This window comes from Dendrobates tinctorius, unplaced genomic scaffold (assembly GCF_039654945.1).
Source record: "Dendrobates tinctorius isolate UK_male_01 unplaced genomic scaffold, ASM3965494v1 ptg000090l, whole genome shotgun sequence".
NCBI classification, from domain to species: Eukaryota; Metazoa; Chordata; class Amphibia; order Anura; family Dendrobatidae; genus Dendrobates; species Dendrobates tinctorius.
The window spans coordinates 7,913,980-7,934,584 of record NW_027361758.1 but is presented as its reverse complement, the minus strand read 5'-3'; the positions used below and the strand labels follow the sequence as shown (position 1 = coordinate 7,934,584).

Sequence of the window (20,605 nt, the reverse complement as noted above, 5' to 3'; positions counted from 1 at the left end):
GCAGCGCAGGAGTAGTGAATAAGTAGAATAAGACAGACCACTTTATGCCCACCTTTAGAAGATTAGTGATGGCAGGGTGGGGAGGAAGGGTGCCAGAGTAAAAAGTGTATTTTTCTCATTCATGCTGCTGTAACATTATAATAAGGCATGTTTTAATGCCTCTGAATTTCTTCCATCAACTGCTGTTAGCGAAACAGTTGAAGGACTTCCTTAAATAATAAATTGATGACTGTCCGCTGATAAAAGAAAAGTAAATTAAAAAAAGATAACCATTTTGTAAATACGTAAATGATCACAATCTAATTTTTCCCACATGAGAACCCAGGGAAATTATCAAATTTCGGATCCTTGCTGCGTCGCTGAACAGATTTGCTTGTTTGACAGCTTAAAAACTAATTCTTTAAAAGATACTTTATTACCAATTCTTTAAAAATGAGAAATAATCTCAAAGGCACAAAAAACACACACTGATCAAAATTTTCAAAAAGTCCAGCTCCTTCAAGCATATAGTACCAAGTCAGGTAGGGGTATATACTCTATTTAACCCTATCGGGCCCTTAATTCTTCCCTACCTGACAGCGGAGGTTGGCACCCTCTTGGAACGCAAATGGCGCCCCCGCTCCATGGTGGCTATCCCTACTTGCCCTGTTAAGTTCTATATCTAGGATATACCAGATTACAGAGCAACCAAATGGCTGAGTTCAATAAAATACAGTCAAAAAACTCATGCCAAAAACCACCAGAAAGACTAGAAAGGGGTGAAAAACAGTCGCTAGAACAATCATTATTTTATGGGAACATAGTGCATGGGGAAACAAACTACACAATGCTAACAATCCCCATTTATGGATATCCCTGCCTAACAGCGGAGCTGTTTCACCCCAAGTTACTCTGGTGCGCTCGCTCCACGTAGACTATCCCTTACTGACCCTTCACCATAGTGATACTGACGATATCTATGAGGGTATGTATAGGGCCAAAAAAAAGCAATTGCAAACAATCTGTTGAAAAATTGCTATCACAAATAATCCCTCACACAATTCTCAAGACAATGAGGGTGGGTTACCAACATATCCCAATGGCAACCAATAACTTCTATGGGAGACCAGATTAAATCTCTTCCAATACAGATCTCAACCATTTCAAAGGTCATATATGGAATAGCACCATTTTTCTCCCATAAAATGAAAGTCATTAGCAATATAACCCATACCACTCATGTTCAATACATTGCACTATGCCCAAAATGAAAGTCAGCAAAAATAGCTTAGTTACTCACCGATAACGGTGTTTCTCGGAACCCATGACAGCACCACGGAGAGAGGGGGTCCGCCCATCAAGGACAGGAACCTACAGATAAAAAGGCGGCACCTCTCCTCCGCCCCCAGTTGGTTACAGAGCATCAGAGCGTCTCCCGGTTAGTTAACAACAAAAGTATATACATAACGTTATAATATTGCATATTATGGAGAAGCCCCGTGTCTAACAAAAAAACACTCTACGCACATTAAACCGTGCTCACCGCACACATGAAAGGGGGGGAATAAGCGGGTGCTGTCATGGGTTCCGAGAAACACTGTTATCGGTGAGTAACTAAGCTATTCTCTCTCACCCATGACAGCACCACGGAGAGAATTTCAGAGATTGGTAGCTTAGGGAGGGACCGAAATCTGCTCTATTGATACCTCTGATCTTTCTACCCATGAGGTCGCCATTGCTCTTGTAGAGTGGGCTTTTAAACCCTCTGGGATGGTATTCCCACTGGATGAGTACGCCAGGGCAATCGCATCCCTTATCCACCTTGCTAAGGTACTCTTGGATGCCTTGAGCCCCTTCCGAGGTCCCTGGAAACACACAAAGAGAGACCCTTCCTTCCTACATCCCTTGGTGGCCTCTAGGTACTGAACTAGGCACCTCTTCACATCTAGGGTGTGAAATCTCTCCTTTCCCCTATGCTTAGTGTTTGGGCAGAAGGAAGGAAGGACTACCTCTTGTGACCTATGAAAGTGTGTTGACACCTTGGGTAGGTATGCTGGGTCAGGTCTTAATATGACTATCGTCCAGGATTTTAGTGAATGGGGGTATCGCTGACAAGGCTTGAATGTCACTCACTCTGCGAGCGGATGTTAGGGCCACTAATAGTATCGTTTTTAGTGATAAGGTTTTCAGGGGAGCTGACTGAATGGGCTCGAATGGGGGTCCTGTTAGGGCAGACAATACTAGGTTTAGATCCCATGATGGTATCTTCTGGGTGGTTATTGGTCTAGACCTAGCTGCGGCCCTCATAAATGGTGTTAGCCAAGGGTCGCCTGCCACATCCTGATTATAAAGGGCACCTAGAGCTGCTACCTGTACCTTCAGTGTATTGGTCGCCAGCCCCTGTTCTAACCCCTTTTGCAGGAATTCAAGGATTTTATCAATTTGCATTCCATCCTGAACCCTTGCCCCGGATCTGGATAGAAATTTCCTCCAAGTTCTACCATAGGCCCCGGTTGTGATCGGTTTCCTACTTTTTTGTAGCGTGGAAACCAGATTTTCTGAGAACCCTTTCCCCCTCAGCAGTGCCCTTTCAAATTCCATGCTGTTAAATGGAGGTTCACTGCTCGAGGGTGTAGCACGGAACCTTGAGACAGAAGGTCGGGGAGACCTGGTAGAACCCAGGGGTCGGTTACTGACATCCTCAGCCATGTAAACCAAGTTCTTTTTGGCCAAAAGGGGGCTATCAATATCATTCTTGCCCTGTCTTCCCTGACTTTCCTTATTACTGCCGGGATGAGAATGGGCGGCGGAAAGGCATACATTAGGCCCTGTGTCCACGGAAGCATAAACGCATCCAGGGTCCGAGGATTCCCCTTGGGATCTAGGGAACAAAATGCTTCCACTTTTTTGTTTTTGTGGTCGGCCAATATGTGTATGTCCGGGGTCCCCCACATTTTTACGATCTTCCGAAAAATGGACTGTTTTAGAACCCACTCCCCTTGATGTAGCTGGGTGCGACTTAGAAAGTCTGCCGTCTGGTTCTCTGCTCCCATATGTGTAGTGCCGATATGGATAGTTGGTTTTCCTCGGCTATCGTGAATATTTCGGAGGAGGTGTTCATTAGTGTTCTGGACTTGGTTCCCCCTGGTGATTTATGTAGGCCACCGTCACTCGATTGTCCGAGAATATGCGGACATGATGGCCCCTTAATACTGGTAAAAAGTGTTTTAGGGCGTAGCCTACTGCCAGCAGTTTTTTGGTTTGAGGAGGCTTTTAGTTCCTGACCTCCCCATTCCCCCCGAGCCACCCTGTTGCTCATGTGCGCTCCCCATCCCTTGGGACTGGCATCTGTGGTGATTATGTGTGTGATTTTTATCACTCAGGGAATCCCTATGGACAGGTTGTCTCTGTTCCCCCACCAAGCTAGGGAACGAATAGTTTCTGAGTTTCGTGTAACATAGTCTTCCAAGTGACCTCCTAATACCGACTGGTTGCTCAACACATCCCACTGGAGATCTCTCATGTGTATCTGCGCCCACTGGACCGCCGGCGAACATGTGGAGAGGGACCCTAACAGAGACATTGCTTTTCTTAGTGTCATGGAAGGGTTCTGCGTTGCTCTTGCTACCATGTGAGCGATCCTCTCCTTTTTGTGGTCTGGCAGGTAACACTCCTGGGTGTTGGAATTTAGTGTCAGGCCTAGGAACTCCTGGACTTTCCTGGGCTCCAGCCTTGATTTTTTTAGGTTTAGGAAACATCCGAGGTTTTTTAGCGTGCCCATCACTCTGTCCCTCTGTTCCCTGCATCTTTGGGCTGAGTTGCTCGCTATTAAAAAGTCGTCCAGATATGGGACTATTAGAACATCTTGTTCTCTTAGGTGAGCCATCATCTCTGCCACTAGTTTCGTGAAGACTCTCAGGGCTACAGAGATCCCAAATAGCAAGGCCCTGTACTGGAATTCCTTTATTTCGCCTGCTATAGAGACCGCCAGTCTGAGGTATTGTCTGGAGTCTTTGTGGATGGGGACAAGATAGTAGGCATCGCTGAGGTCTAATACCACCATAAAGCAATGTAGGCAGAGAATTTTGATGGTCGACTTGATCGACTCCATTTTGAATTTTTCGTTTTTGACGTAATCGTTCAGTCTTTTTACATTTATAATTGTCCGGAAGGTACCGTCCGGTTTGGTTATTAGGAAGAGAGGAGAGTAGAATCCTCTGCCTTTCTCCCACGTGGGAACCTCCTGGAGGACCTTTTTGTTCAACAGGCTTAGGACCTCTTTTTCGAGGGCTTCTTGTTCTTTTTTTGATGATCTTAGTGGGGTCACTATATATTTTTGAGGTGGGAGAGAGAGAAAATCTATCCTTAACCCTGATCTTATCAGATTTAGCAACCAAGGGTTGTTCGATATTTTCTTCCAGGCTGGGAGAAAAAACCTTTGCCTCCCTCCCACCCTGGGCAAACAGTCACTTGGAGGGCTTTTTGTCCCAGGACGAATTACCAAAGAACCACCACCTGTCCCTCCTTCTGTCGTCCCATTTCTGTTCTCTTTGGGGTCTCCTCTGAAAGAATTTTTTGTTACGAAAGGACCGTTTAAAGCCTGTGGGGCCTATCGGGCCTAGATTTGGGAATTTTCTTTTTGTCCCCCGCCTTTTCAAGGATGTCATCCAAAGTCTCTCCAAACAGGAATTTCCCTTCACAAGGGATGGCGCATAATTTCATTTTAGTTTGTAAATCTCCAGGCCAACATTTTAGCCACAGCGTTCTTCGGGCTGCCGTTTTGGATGACAACCTTACCGAATCAGCCGAAGAGTCAGCTAAGAAGGCCGCTGCACCCCTTATCATAGGAATCGATTTTAGGATTCTTTTCCCTGGGTGTACCTTCCCTTAGCTGCTTCTCTAGTCGGTCTACCCACACCATGAGGGCTCTGGAGGTACAGGTTGCCGCTACTGCTGGCCTAATATTACCTCCTGCTGATTCCCAGGTGCCCTTGAGTAGGGTATCCGCCTTTTTGTCTAATGGGTCCTTCAGAGTACCCATATCCTCAAAGGGGAGTGCAATTTTCTTTGAAGCCTTGGCGACCGCCACATCTAGCTTGGGGGCTTTATCCCAGGATTTGGATGCTTCCTCATCAAACGGCTATTTCCTTTTAAGAGAGGGAACCATGGAGTTCTTCCTATCTGGTCTCTCCCATTCTTTGTTTATGAGGCCCTGTACATTCTCACTTAATGGAAACACTCTCCGTCTCTTTTGGCCCAGTCCCCCGAACATTATGTCCTGGACTGATCTATCAGGCCGGGGATCTTCCACCCCCATGGTGGACCTTCCACCCCCATGGTGGACCTTCCACCCCCATGGTGGACCTTACTGCCTTTACTAATGCATTAACCTCATCCAGGGGGAAACAATGGCGAACCTCTGTTTCCTCCTCAGAGGATGACGAGTCGGTGTTTGAAGTATGGGAGGTAACTTCCCCTGATGATGAGATCTCCGACTGGGATTCTATTACAGTGTCCCTCTTTCTTCCCTTCCCTTTCTGTTTTATGGATGAAAGGGCATTCTGAAACTCCGAACGGATTACTGCTCTTAGATCTGAGGTGTAATCCGGGGTTTCGTCACAGAGAACTTCCTGTATGCAGGAGTCGCATAGTTTTTTATCCCAGAAAGTTGGTAACGGGCTTTTACAGGTGGGGCATTCCCTGTTCTTTGTTTTTTCTTTCTTCTTTCCCTAATAATGGAAAGAAGTCTATTATAATGGGGAACATTCACGTAGATCACTTACCCCCTACGCACGGTTGCAGGTACCGGTTCTGGAGGTGGATTCAAATCCCTCACTGGGCGATCCACGGCAGGTGACTTGCTCCTTGCAGTTGATTTGCTCCGCTGCGTGGAGTGACTACTGGACCGGCTCTCCCGCCCGTCCTTATCTTTTTGCTGGCGATGGTGGTGTTTCCTATGTTGCTGCTGCTGTTTAGGCTGCTGTATTGGCTGCTGCTCGTGCTGGTCGCTGTCCTCCATGTTCACAGGACGCTTCCAGCATGGAGCAGCTCCAGCGTTCCCTTTTTAAATTTCCCGGCGATGACGTCACCTGCTTCTCCCGGCCTGCACCGCTGTGCCTCTGGGGAGCACGCACTGCGTAAGCGCTGATCGCGGGGACCCGGAAGTCGTCGCTTCATTTCCGGGGCAGTGCCATCTTGGTACACCTCTGTACCCCGGCGCTGCCCGCGTGTGCCGGCGTCTCCCAGCCCCATTCTCCTCTCCGGAGCGGCGGCTCGGTCCTCCCCCGCCCGCTCACCCTGAACAGCCCATCAGCTGCAGCAGTGGTGGCTTCAGGAACCAACCCCGCCGTGACAGGGGCCGGCCCTGGACTCCTCTTCCCGGTAAGCTGCTGCCGCTGCTTTTAGATCCAAGGGTCCCCCGTCAAGGACAGGAACATAACTGGGGGCGGAGGAGAGGTGCCGCCTTTTTATCTGTAGGTTCCTGTCCTTGATGGGCGGACCCCCTCTCTCCGTGGTGCTGTCATGGGTGAGAGAGAAATCATGTAAATATAACTTAGCTCATCGCTGTTATGGTATCGCCTCAACGCGTTTCCCTTCCAGGTGGACACCTGCAACCAGGAGCAACATCTGATATTTTGAAGGAGCATCTAATAGCATCATGAGGCTCCTGATGAACTCCTTGCGTGGGAGGGAAACGCGTTGAGGCGATACCATAACAGCGATGAGCTAAGTTAAATTTACATGATTTTTTGCTGACTTTCATTTTGGGCATAGTGCAATGTATTGAACATGAGTGGTATGGGTTATATTGCTAATGACTTTCATTTTAAGGGAGAAAAAATGGTGTTATTCCATATATGACGTTTGAAATGGTTGAAATCTGTATTGGAAAAGATTTAATCTGGTCTCACATAGAAGTTATTGGTTGCCATTGGGATATGTTGGTAACCCACCCTCATTTTCTTGAGAATTGTGTGGGGGATTATTTGTGATAGCAATTTTTCAACAGATTGTTTGCAATTGCTTTTTTTTGGCCCTATACATACCCTCATAGATATCATCAGTATCACTATGGTGAAGGGTCAGTAAGGGATAGTCTACGTGGAGCGAGCGCACCAGAGTAACTTGGGGTGAAACAGCTCCGCTGTTAGGCAGGGATATCCATAAATGGGGATTGTTAGCATTGTGTAGTTTGTTTCCCCATGCACTATGTTCCCATAAAATAATGATTGTTCTAGCTACTGTTTTTCTCCCCTTTCTAGTCTTTCTGGTGGTTTTTGGCATGAGTTTTTTGACTGTAATTTATTCAACTCAGCCATTTGGTTGCTCTGTAATCTGGTATATCCTAGATATAGAACTTAACAGGGCAAGTAGGGATAGCCACCGTGGAGCGGGGGCGCCATTTGCGTTCCAAGAGGGTGCCAACCTCCGCTGTCAGGTAGGGAAGAATTGAGGGCCCGATAGTGTTAAATAGAGTATATACCCCTACCTGACGTGGTAATATATGCTTGAAGGAGCTGGACTTTTTGAAAATTTTGATCAGTGTGTGTTTTTTGTGCCTTTGAGATTATTTCTCATTTTTAAAGAATTGGTAATAAAGTATCTTTTAAAGAATTAGTTTTTTTCTGTAGGAGCCATTGGATGACTAATTTGAGCAAGATTGATTTTTGAGTTTTTGTTTGACAGCTTACTAGCGACCATTTAGCGACGCACCAACGATCCCTACCAGGTCGTATCGTTGTCGGGATCGCTGGTGCGTCGCTAAGTGAAATGGGACCCTTACTCGCATGCTACACATTTTTATTTAAACACGTGGCATTCCCAAACCTATTAAGTATGCACAATAGTGGCAAGCAGGGGCTGGGAAACCATTGACTTGCCGTGAATGCTGCTTACCATATATAATATAGAATTTTACATCAAGTGTTAAAAAAAAAAAAAAAAATAAAATCTGGGAGAAAAAAATAACAAAAAACACTAAATAATACACCAAATCAGACAAAGTAACAAATATGAAACCTACTCTTCCGCTCTCTACAATTTCCTTCTGCAAGTCTGTGGAGGTTATAACAAGCTGCTTAATGGCCTGAATAAAAGAAAAACATAATTCTGATTAGTATCAATGTAGCTCAAAGTCAAGACAAATCTACATAATACTCAAAAAAGAGCATGTTCACAAATGGCTAAATAAATATATATTATATATTTAAAAAAAAAAAATCTCGATTTATTCTGTATGGAGTAGAGCTCCATGTGCAGAAATAAACTATTAGGCCTCATTTAGATATCAATGTTTTCATGTACGCAAAACAAAATGGCACCGTGTCATCACTGTTTTTTAGATCCATCACTGTTTCATGGGTGGATAAATTACAAACTTTCTCCTATGCTTTGCAATGTTAACATTTTTTCTGTGAGGTAATACATTGTTTCTAAACAGGCAGGGAAAAGCCTTAACTCACAGAAAGAATCAGCTGAGATCCCCTGCTGTAATGTCTGTATACCCTTTTCCTTCCTCCCCTGCCCAGGAGCTGTGGTATGATCAGATCATGCCCCTGTACGGTCAGACAGGCCATTACACAGGACACAGCAGGGGCACAGATACCTAGAATAGGCAGTAGGGGTCTATTTTTCCCTTTATTTTTTTTTGTTACGACTACAAAGCACACTGGACCGCAAGAAAGATTTCAAAAACTGTGTTCCCGCTGCCCCTTTTGGATATATTTTTACCATTTTACACATATGGATACCCAAAGGTGAGTGGGTGTGTTGTATTTTTTCTTTACTTACCTTCATAAGATCTGTGCACGAATTCAAAATCCTATTTAAATGCAAAGCCAAACATACATATCAGTTATTTATTTTTTGCTTTACCCACAACAGTTTACAAAATAACATTGGTTTTCCAGGATCACGATAATGATAGTCTTTGATGGCATAGCGGTATAAAGATGCTATGGCACATGTCTACACGGCTCCGTCTACCTGTACACCATATACTGAGCGGTGAGTGTAAAGAATAGGGCAGCATGGTTCGATATACTTTAATGGGACGATGCTGCAATATTGTACACAGACACTTAAGAAAACTGCAAGCCATGCAAGGACCATGGCCACGTTCTAAAGCCATTTGGGAAGTGTTGAGAATTATACCCCCTAATTCTATATGGATCACATATCCTAAGGAAAGCAGATTGTTATGGTGATCCCGGAAACCCTTTTAAAAGTAAAACTAAGTTGAACAGCTTACTGTGCTCTGATGGGACCAACAAGCCTGACACAGTGACAATATGAGAGTTATAAAGAGGAAGAAAATAGCTTAAAATAGAGCCTTATATGAAATATTACGCTACAGAGACGGTATCAGCAATGTAGGATACTAAAACTCTGCAATTCAGCAGCACTGTGACGTTACTTCACTTCCGGAGAATAGTTACACCGACCTCTCATTTACTTCCAGCTTAACTCCAGAACTGTCCTTTCGAGCCTGATTCATCATTTCCTGCCAGACAATAGAAGTGTTTCAACCAAAATAATTTACACATCATAAATGAAAAGGTCTGGAGTAATATACAAGATTAGTTAATAAGTGATAGCAGCTACTATTTTTACCTAGTAATAGCGGAAGGCTAGAGTTGGTGCAAATCGATTCCCAGGACCCTGTCCATCGGTCACGTCAGTAATCTGTGGTCGCAGTATGGGAGAATTGAGAAAAGCCTCTTACCCAACTGCATCTGTTGCTCTTTTTTCGATTAGCAAGTCTGGTGCAATGTCACGTGTCCAGCTGCAATGATGATGGTGGTAGTTGCGCCAGGCAGGCTAATCAAAATCGGAGCCAGGGGTGACATCAGGTAACAGGAGGTTCTCAATGCTCCAATCTAGTGGCCAAATGACATGTCTGATGGATCAGGTCCTGAGAGTTGGTTCACACAAACTCTAGAGAAGGAGTTTGGCAGCAGGTTCATATAAACAGATAGTACACTTCTAGCTTATACCAGTATCAATAATGTAATATGTAAGAGAATGGTCAGCCATAATATATACTGAACAGCCATGTTGACTATAGCAGTCATCTTGGACAAACTAGTCAACTGGGCTCTCCCCAGAATAAAGGTATAAAATGACCTCAGTGCCATTAGTAAGTATGGATGGAGTCCAGGAAGACTAATTGGAACAGCTGCAGGGAACTGTGATAGGAAATAAGTGGTATTATATGGTAGTGAATAGTATATATATTGAGTTACGATAGAAACCAGAATCAAGAGCTGTCAGTGTATGAAGAGTTATAGCAGCACGCTAAAAGCATGATGTGAATAATGGGGTTAGCCAAGAGAAACATGGAGATTTATGATTTTTAATGTAGTTTGGGGAAAAGTCCATTAATGATGTAATATTGTGTAATTTTTTCCTCTATCCTAAAAAACACCTGTCCCTTTTCTGCAATATGATGTAACCAAATATACGCCCTTTTGCCATAATATGTATGCAGCTTTCTTTGTTCGCATTATGTATAAAAGGAGATTTTTGTGTACTCACCGTAAAATCTCTTAGCCTCTATTGGGGGACACAGAACCGTGGGTGTATGCTGCTGTCCACTAGGAGGAGACACTATACATAATCTGAAAAAGATTAAGTTTGACTCCTCCTCTGCAGTATACACCCCTGGACGGCGTCAGCCTTCTCCAGTTTTGTGCAAAAGCATTAGGAGGAACGTAACACAAATAACATAACCATGCCTGTAATAAGGCGATTATGTACGAGCTCAAAGAACAATATGAGAACTCAACTAACAATGGCCCGTAAGGGCAACAGGGTGGGAGCTGTGTCCCCCAATTAGAAGTTAAGAGATTTTACGGTGGAGTACACAAAAATATCCTTTACTCTGTCGCCTTATTGGGGGACACAGAACCGTGGGACGTCCCAAAGCAGTCCCTGGGTGGGAAGCAATGGACGAATATTGTGCTGACAGGCCCCTATACTTGGGGTATTGCCACCTGCAGAACCCGTCTACCCAGGCCAGCATCCGCTGAGGACTGGGTATGCACTCTGTAGTGTTTTGTAAACGTGTGCAGGCTAGTCCAAGTGGCCGCCCTACACACTTAAGCAGAGGCTTGGTGCCGAATGGCCCAGGAGGCTCCTACCGCCCGTGTAGAGTGTGCTGTGATACCGGCCGGAAGAGAATTGTTAAGGCGGTAAGCCTCTTGTATGGTGGACTTAATCCACCTGGCAAGGGTGGCTTTGGAAGCCGGTAGACCTTTGCGCACACCTTCCGGAAGAAGGAAAAGTGAATCAGACTCCCGGAAGGGAGCAGTCCTAGATACGTATATACGCGATGACCTGACAAGGTCAAGCGTATGCAGAGCCTTCTCCACTCTATGAACCGGAACTGGGCAAAGAGATGGCAGTGAGATTTCCTCATTGAGGTGGAAGCTGCACACAACCTTCGGAAGGAAGGATGGGACTGTACGGAGAACCACCTTGTCCTGGTGGAAAGCCAGGAAGGGTCGTCTGCAGGAAAGTGCTGAAGTTCGGACAACCTGCTTAGCGAGGTGATTGCCACCAAAAAGACAACTTTCTGTGATAGAAGGCGGAGTGAGATCTCCTTAAGGGGTTCGAAAGGAGGCGCCTGCAGTGCTGTCAGGACCAGGTTGAGGTCCCACGTCTCCAATGGAAGTTTGTAGGGGGGAACCAATCGGAAAACCTCTTGGAGAAAAGTCCTCACTTGCGGCTTGTTAGCAATGCGCCTCTGAAAGAGCACTGAGAGCGCTGACACATGGCTCTTAAGCGAGCTGAGGGATAGCCTGGCATCTAAGTCCGATTGAAGGAAACCAAGAACTTTTAGGAGAGAGTAGGGGAGTGGAATCTGTCCACGCGATTTGCTCCAGGTAAAGAAAGCTCTCCAGGTACGGTAGTAAATCTTGGCGGAAGCTGGCTTCCGTGCCCTGATCATGGTTTTAATAACATCTGGTGAAAAACCTGCCTGGGTTAGAACCCAGGTCTCAATGGCCACGCCGTCAAATTGAGAGCCCCTGAGTTCTGATGGTAGAACGGGCCTTGTGACAGAATTTCGGGACGGATGGGGAGACGCCAGAGGGTGTCTGCTCTGAGTTGTACGACGTCTGCGTACCATGTACGCCTGGGCCAGTCTGGCGCGATCAGGATGGTTGGGACTCCTTGTTTGATTTTCCTCAGGTCTCTGGAGATCAGGGGGAGGGGTGGAAAGATGTACAGAAGCTGGAACTGGGTCCAGTCCTGAATCAGGGCATCTGCACCGAGCGACCTTGGATCGCGTGTCCTGGCCATGAAATTGGGGACCTTGGCATTGAGATGGGATGCCATTAGGTCCACGTCCGGGTCCCCCAGCAATGACAGATCTGGCGAAAGATTTCGGGTTGGAGAGACCACTCCCCTGAGTCCATTTCTTGTCTGCTGATGTAGTCGGCTTCCCAGTTGTCAACACCCGGAATGTGGACCGCAGAGAGTACCGACCTCGCGTCCTCCGCCCAGTGGAGGATGTGTGTCACTTCTTTCATCGCCTGGATGCTGCGGGTCCCGCCTTGATGGTTCACGTATGCCACCGCCGTGGCATTGTCCGACTGTACTCTGATATGAGAGTCTACCAGCAAGTGATGAAAAGCTCTCAATGCCAGGAAGATGGCCTGAATCTCCAGGATGTTGATGGGCATGGTCGCTTCCATTGGTGACCACTTGCCTTGCGTCCTGTGATGCAGGTGCACCGCGCCCCAGTCAGGCTTGCGTCGGTGGTCAAAACCTTCCATTGACCTGAGAGAAAGGATTTTCCCCTTGGAAGCGAGGTTGGCTTGAGCCACGAGTGCAGGGACCTCCTGGTTTTCAAAGTTAACCGGAACTCCCTGTCGATGGAGAACGGATTCCTGTCCCAGGATCTGAGGATGGCCAGTTGAAGAGGCCTGAGGTGAAACTGGGCAAATGGTACCGCCTCCATTGCTCCTGCCATCCCGCCGAGCACTCTCATGGTAAACCGGAGATCGGGGTGAATTGCGGAGGATTATGCGAACTCCTAGACGAAGAGCCAGTGTCTTGTCCCTGGGGAAAGGTCAGAGACTGACTCGGGGTAGTCGATGACTTTTGTAAATTGACTAACCATCTCAGGCGACTCAGAGTGTCTATTGTGATTGAGACGTTGACCACACAGTCCTTGAAGGTGGGGGTCTTGATGAGAAGGTCGTCCAGGTATGGAACGACTACTATGCCTCTGGAATGTAGAACGTCCATGGTGGCTGCCATGACCATGGTAAACGTTCTGGGAGCTGTGGCGAGTCCGAACAGGAGGGCCACGAATTGGTAGTGGTCCTGGTGGATTGCGAATCTGAGAAATCTTTGATGCGTCTTGTATGTCTATGGAGGCGAGATATTCTCCTTTCTCCATGGACGCAATTATTGACAGGAGGGACTCCATGCGAAAGTGACGAACCCAAACATACTTGTTGAGTTGTTTTAGGTCTCGTATGGGTCGGACGCTGTCTCCTTTCTTGGGAACTACGAACGGATTGGAGTAGAAGCGCTCGTCTGCGGGAACCGGTACTATGACTCCTGCTTGAAGGAGGGAGGAGACGGCTTGATGGAAGGCTCGAGCCTTGTGTGGCGGTTTGGGGGAACGGAGAGGAAGAACCGGTTTGGTGGGCTGGAAGTAAACTCGATCTTGTATCCGGAAGACACTATTTCCTTGACCCACCTGTCTTCTATAATAGGCAGCTAGACCTGCTGAAAAAGTAGCAGTCGTCCGCCTACGAGTGGGGTGTCTTCCGGAGGTCGTGAGTCATGATGAGGAGAAAGTCTGAGGTGTTTTTTTTTTTTTCCTTGGACTTTGCCTGGCCTGTTTTTGACTGCCAGGTCCTGTCAGGCCTCTGTGCCGCCCATGTGTTGTCTCTGCGGGGGGAGCGGATACGATTTTTGTGCTGGCGCAAGACGGACCAGCCTTAAGAATTCCGAAAGGATCGGAAATGGGATTGTTTACGTCTTTTAAACGTGCGTTTTGGTTTTAGTTAAGGGAGAGAGGTACTCTAACCCCCAGTGGCGTTGGATATCATTGCATCCAATTTTTAACCGAAAAGACGCCCACTGAAGTACGGGAGATTTGTGAGGAACTTTTTTGAGGCCGCATCCGCTATCCATTCCCTCAGCCAGAGAACCAGAGAATACGCCGGCTCGTGATGGCGTTTGATGCTATTCCCGCTACGCCTCTTGCAGAATCCAGAGCTGCATGGATCATGTAATCTGCTACTACTGCTATTTGAACGGCCTGGTCCGACAGCTGAGGATTTGAAGCTTGGAGGCCCTCTTGCAATTTTTGAGCCCAAGCCAGAATGGCCTTGGCCGCCCAGACTGAAGCAAACGCGGGAGCCATAGAGGCCCCTGCCGCTTCGAGGATTGAACGAGCCATGCGTTCTACCTGCCTGTCTGCTGCGTCCTTGAGGGTTGAGCTGTCTGGCAGTGAAAGAAGAGTCTGTGCTGCTAGCCTAGAGACTGGGGGGTCCACTTCGGGTGGATCTGTCCACTCCTTAGTGTCCTTCTGTGGGAAGGGGTACCTTGCTTCCAAGTATTTGCGATAGGCAGCGAAAAATGTTTAGTAAGTATTTTCTGAAATTCCGGGTGATTAGGGAAGACCTTAGGTGGTTTCAGAACACTCTCGAAGCAAATCTTGTGTTCTGGGGCTTCCGGGGTTGGATCAGAAATGTGCAGCACCCGACAGGTGGAAGAGATTATATCCTCAACTAGCGCTGTATTGCTAGGGGGACAAGGGACCAGATAATTCTCTGTTTCGTTGTCTGAGTTAGAGTCACATATGCCTTCCGAGTCTGTGGTCGGGAAACGTTGCGGAGATCCGCATTGTCTGTCTGTCAGGGGGCGGACTAGGTGACCTGGAGCCAATGTGTCTCTCCCTGGAGGGGGACGACCGAGCGCTATGTGAGGACGCAGATGAATGCGACCTGTGGGTCCGCTTACATCTGAGACTGTCGGAAGTGGCATGTCCCTGAGACGGGCTGTCCCTTTGCTGGGTAACGTATGTTTTCTGCTGCAGCAAGATGGCCACCGGGATTCTGAGGTGGAGGGGGAAGGGGGCGGAGAGCTGAAAAGGGCGCGCTGAGCTATGTAAAAGCGCGCCCTTCCTGCCTCGATCCGCCCCTTCTATGACACTGCAGAGTGTCATTTTCGTCATCCGGGGGCGGGAATAGGGCGGCCGCGGCCTAAATTTGATACCTCATGCCCAGAAGGGCTCCAGGACGGCGCGGTTGTCCGGGGGGGGTCGGATTCAAACCAGACCCCCCCCGGATTGAACGGTAGGCTAGCGGTGGGGTTATGAGCGCGAACTGAGCCCTGTGGGGGGTCCCTTTGAGGCGCTATGCAGCTGGTGCTGCCGCAGAGACAGGGGCGCAGGGAGCCCTGTCTCTGACAAGTGTCCTGCCTGCCTGCACCTCCCCCGGTCCCAACAGGAGCCCGCAGCTGGGCTGGGGTCCCTGGACTTGTAAGTGGCCGAATGGTGCCTGGTACAGGCCCTACCTGCGGTGTCTCAACCTAATGCCCCCAGAGGGGGATTAGGGAGGGTGCTGCTGTCACCAACAGGGGGCTTCATCCTATCCTCGACCTCAACCCAGAGCCCAAGGGAACTGGGGAAGGAGGGGGGGTCTCGACTTCGAGCCAGTACCCGAGGGACTGCGGAAGGAGCGACATGGGGAATAGCCATCTCGACCTCAACCGGGTACCCCTTAATAGGGGACCGAGGAGGGAGCCATGCCGGCAGTCTCGCTGGAGACCCGCTTTTCTTCATCTGTAATCCGTTGAAAAAAATCAAGGAAAAAACAGAGTAAAAAATCTTAGGTGTGCCTCCTTGCGACACTAAGCAAAAACTGGAGAAGGCTGACACCGTCCAGGGGTGTATACTGCAGAGGAGTCAAAGTTAATCTTTTTCAGATTATGCATAGTGTCGCCTCCTAGTGGACAGCAGCATACACCCACGGTTCTGTGTCCCCCAATGAGGCGACAGAGTAAAAGGCAACTATAATCTAGCTCGGGGCCATTACATCGCCTAACCATTGCCAGACGTCCCAGCGTTTTTTCATCTATCTGGACCCCTATTATGTGCCTGCATACTTCATCTCAACTGATTCTGTACCTGTCCTGCCGTGTATCTCTCAAGAAACTTCAACCTCAGCTTGATAGCAGGATTGTCTACATCTTTTTCCCAGCTCTTCCAGCTCTCAGTAATGACTTTCTTACACAATAAACAGCACAAAACATGCAAGTCAAACTATGTTGACATTTGTTTTGTGTTTCCTTTCTATAATGGAAGCGATGACATTTCAGAATTGCCACATCACTGATACCACTGGTAGCCTTTGAACCCAACAGACTAACTCAGTTGTCTGATCGTTGTTCCTGTTGATTGAGCCACTGATGGCAGTGTCAATGTAGCGTTAACACTCAATGTAGTTTTAGCTTTGGCGGGAACACTACAGTCACAGGTTATTCGCCTTACAAAACAGACAAGATAAACTACTAGGTTATGGTGTAGGAGACTAAAAGGATTTCTCCACTTCATTTAAAGGGGTTTTCAGGGACACTGCTTATTTTTTGTATGGGGCTAAAAACTTAGTGGCAGGTAGTTGGTAACATTGACATCTCCTGCCATCAATTCTCCTGCTTCTGGTGACATCACGTCGACCTAGCAGCATCTTCTCTTCCACAGTGCTCTGTCCATGGTGCGTCAAAGCCAATATCATGATGATTGACAGCCTGCTCCCTGCTGCCCAACTGTAGACCGGAAAAGGAAGAACTACTCTTGTTGACGCAAGGTCAAAGGAAACAAGTCACCACGTGAGCTGGGAGAGATCTTCGAAAGGGCAGGAAAAGCAGGTAGTTAGTAACTAACTGCCAGTAAGTTCCTCAACTCATTGCAAAAATTAATAACCAAAGTCCCAGATAATCCCCTTTAATCAGTTATATTTGCAGATGACACAGGGATAGAAACTATTTCAGTATAAAAAGTCCATTACATATTACATCCTCCTCACCTCAATCCTTCGCACTGCATCTTCTATGGCTGCAGAAGTAGATGCCATCTCTTTATCCACCATGTCTCCTAATTCTTCTTGCCTGATATCCAAGCTCTTAGGCCTTAACTCCTGGAAAATGCAAAAAAAAGAATATGAAACTCAAGCTTTGATATAAAACTTACAAAGGTCAATTTAAAGGGTAATTTCTGTCTCAGTCTTTCAGTCTCCTACTACAGGAGGTGAAGATACTAAAACAGAACAGTGCATGAGCTACAATGTTTCCATAGAAATTAATTGGAGTCATGGAAGAAGTGTAGCATCGATCCTAGCCCAACCTTTGTGGCCCATGCATCGTCTTAATTAAGGTAATCTGAATCCAAGGAATGATCTTTGTTTGCTATAAGAAGGTGATTTGTACCTCTCCCAGTCCAAGGATATTCTGCAGTGTTCTTCTAACATTCGTCAGGTCAGCACCTTTCAATGACTGCTTATCCTTCAGCTCATTCAAGTACTGTAAACTCTGGCTTCCACAATCCCTGCAGCTGTCTACAAGACCTAAAACATTAAAAGTCAATGTATTGAAGAAAACCAATATACTTAATGGCATAAATGCCTTCAGAAAACAGCATGAAAAACTTTACTTACGATCTCCATGGTCAGGGGGCGCCAAGTGAGAAGTTGCACTGCCATTTACAATTGTATCGGCTGCTAAGTGTGCAAACTGCGTCAGTGCGCCAACAAGATGAGAGGCATCTGAGGGAGAAATAAAAGTTTTGAAACTAAGATAAGTGCATACAGTCACATATAATGTTAGCAGCAAAAATAAAAAAATATATTTTTTCAGTCATGCTTGCATTTAGTAGTTTTTTTGTAGCGAACTCTGAAGTTTTTGAAGTGATGGTATTTTATCTTTAGTTTCCAATAACTATAGAAGAAATCTTTTTAAAAAAAATAAGCCAATAACTGGGACATCAATTAATATAATGGAGTAATAGTGTGAAAATAGCCTAGGAAAATATGTGGTCTCTTTTAAATTATACAAAAAAAAGTAGGATCAGAGAATGTAGAAAACAAACCTGCACTCACCAGTCATGTTCTGTATGTACTTAGAATGTCCATTTGCTAGGGATGACAATGAGTCTATCGCACCCTTTGCTCGGTTTACAAGGTAATCTGTTAAAATACAGAAAAACATTAAAACATCGGAAATAAAGCAGTAGAAAATGTCTGTTGGTATATCCATCAGATACATGGGGAAAACAGACATTACTGTAACTTCTGACTCCGTTATTACAAAACACTCTTTACAAATAAAATTTAAAAAATCAAAACCCGGTAAAAATGATGGTAAGAAACCGAAGAGTAATGACATGTGAAATGAAATAGTGAGCATTTTGTGTACATGCTCTAGCATAAAATCTGTGGCATCATAGGGCCTGATTCATTAAGGTGTTCTTGCCAGTTTTCTGGCATGAAAACACCTTAATAATTCATAATTTTCTTTGAAATTTTTGGCATTTTTACACTAGTCTTGGCACTGCCATCTTTTACACTAACCCTGGCCAGCTTTACCAAAAATGGGCAAAGCAAAGGTGTGACAGGGTGCGGCTATGCCCACTTGTGTAATTCAGGAAAAATTATGCCACCTTAGTGGATTACATCTCTGCCTGAGGCACAATGCACTTGTAAAAGGCAACGTGCTCCTCTTAATGAATTAAGTGCATCTTCCTCCTGCATGCCCATCATTAAGACTGGCATGAACACCACCAGTCAATGAATTGGGTACATAGTCCATCAATATCCAGTTCAGCCTCTTAGGAAATGGTCACGTAGTGATGCAGGTTGTTCCTTGTTTTATTTTTAACCAAATAGCGTAAACCACACTTAACACCAGTTATAACACATGAAAGCAACAAAATGCCAACTGCTGTAAATGTAACCTAAATATATTTTTACAGATATATTTAGATTTGCTTTGCCTCTAGAAGGCAATTTCCTTGCTCTTTCTTTTGAATGTAATAGGTTTTTAATTTGAAAGACAATCATTTAGTTCTAAAACTGTTTCTTAATGAATCACTCAGACTATAGAAGTGTTTGTGACGTGGAGGAACCATACCTGGTGAGCTGGTGCAGCGGATGTGTAGGGGATCATCAAGTTTAGCCACAGCATCCTGGATGATATTTTCTGCCTCCTTCACTGTTCCCTGAATTACGTTAAACTGGTCCTCCAACATCTTCTGATACAGTTTCTGCTCTTCTGCAATCTAAGAACACAATTAGTAGACATGATTACGGAGGCCACTGCCAAACACCTTTCCTGCCTTTATGGAAGAGCGTATAGGAGATATGTATACAGTTGTAGATGACAGCACAACAAGCACAAGTCATCTGCCGATCATATACATGTATAGCAGAGCCTAATAATGTGGGGATATACTGGTGCAGCACTTATCAGGTTACCGCTTTGGTACCTTTCTGTCAAGTTTTTCATTCAAGTCCCGTATCTCGCCGACTCGCTTTTCTTGCTCTTGGTTGAATAAAGCCTCCGTGTCCTGGGCCACATTTTTAACTGATAACAGCTCAGATTCTTTAGACGTTAACAGACTTTGTAGTGAGTCCTTCTCAGTTTCCAGTGCCGACAGCTTTGAAGACAATGCCGACTCTGACTAAAGAAAAATCCCAAATACAGTAAGAGAAGCAAAACTGAAATAGAAGTATGTTCAAGTTACAATTTAAGACTGTAAACCGAAAAAAAAGTGATTTTCTGGTAAAGAAAGACAAAAACCATGAACATTTCAGAGATATTTTGTAAGAGAAATCTTCGAGCAATGCTGAAGGGACGTGGCTGCTCTGAAGGACACAGCTATATCTTGAAAATGGGCAGAATTCCTATCCCATAACATTTTAGCCAAAAACTTAGACACAGAAGTAATATTCGATGTTTTGGCCTTTTTGTACTTTTACCATTTTAGAAACTATTCTATGAACAACCCATTATATTTGTTAATGATGGTGCATGCTCAAAAAGGCTGTTCTTAAAAGAAATCGGTACCAGCATGACGCAGGGGCAAAGACTGCAGGCGATCACTGGGTTCAGCAGCTTGTGCCGTTTACATTGGCAGAGCCTCTGATTTGCTGCGGTACTGTTGAAGGGATTGTCCATGCTACGCAAGGTAAAGAATAGTGATGAGCGAATGTGCTTGGATAACGGGATATCAGAGCATGCTCGGGTGTTAGCCAAGTATCATCGGCGTGCTTGAGTAATATGTTCGAGTCCCTATGGCTACATGGTTTGCAGATGTTAGGCAATCGTGTTGCTGCTGCCTATCTAACATGCAGCCGCAGGGACTCGAACATATTACTCGAGTACACCCAAGATGCTCCGATAACACATTTGAGCACTAGTAAAGAACCATTGGGGCAGCAGCAGAATCAGAGCGCAGAACCCAGGGAAGTAGATTTGACGAATTCAATTATTTTTAACACATGGTGACTGCAGAATGCGGACAACCACTTTACATCCCCCAAAACTGTACCAATTATGTGACGGAGAGATAATCATTTAAAGGTCTCCAGGCCTATAAAAAACAAAA

General features: G+C 45.9%; 1 protein-coding gene across 1 annotated transcript in view; it reads right to left on the bottom strand.

Annotated features, from left to right (window-relative positions):
• Positions 1 to 20,605, bottom strand: part of HIP1R (huntingtin interacting protein 1 related) — a 209,194-nt gene that overhangs the window by 5,862 nt on the left and 182,727 nt on the right. Inside the window, exons 18-26 of the mRNA XM_073586048.1 lie at positions 19,484 to 19,678; positions 19,129 to 19,276; positions 18,099 to 18,185; positions 17,658 to 17,765; positions 17,431 to 17,567; positions 17,031 to 17,141; positions 9,423 to 9,481; positions 8,770 to 8,800; positions 8,003 to 8,065 (exon numbers count right to left, since the gene is read on the bottom strand). Of these exons, the coding sequence (XP_073442149.1) occupies positions 8,003 to 8,065; positions 8,770 to 8,800; positions 9,423 to 9,481; positions 17,031 to 17,141; positions 17,431 to 17,567; positions 17,658 to 17,765; positions 18,099 to 18,185; positions 19,129 to 19,276; positions 19,484 to 19,678 (939 nt within the window). The remainder of the gene's footprint in view (positions 1 to 8,002; positions 8,066 to 8,769; positions 8,801 to 9,422; positions 9,482 to 17,030; positions 17,142 to 17,430; positions 17,568 to 17,657; positions 17,766 to 18,098; positions 18,186 to 19,128; positions 19,277 to 19,483; positions 19,679 to 20,605) is intronic.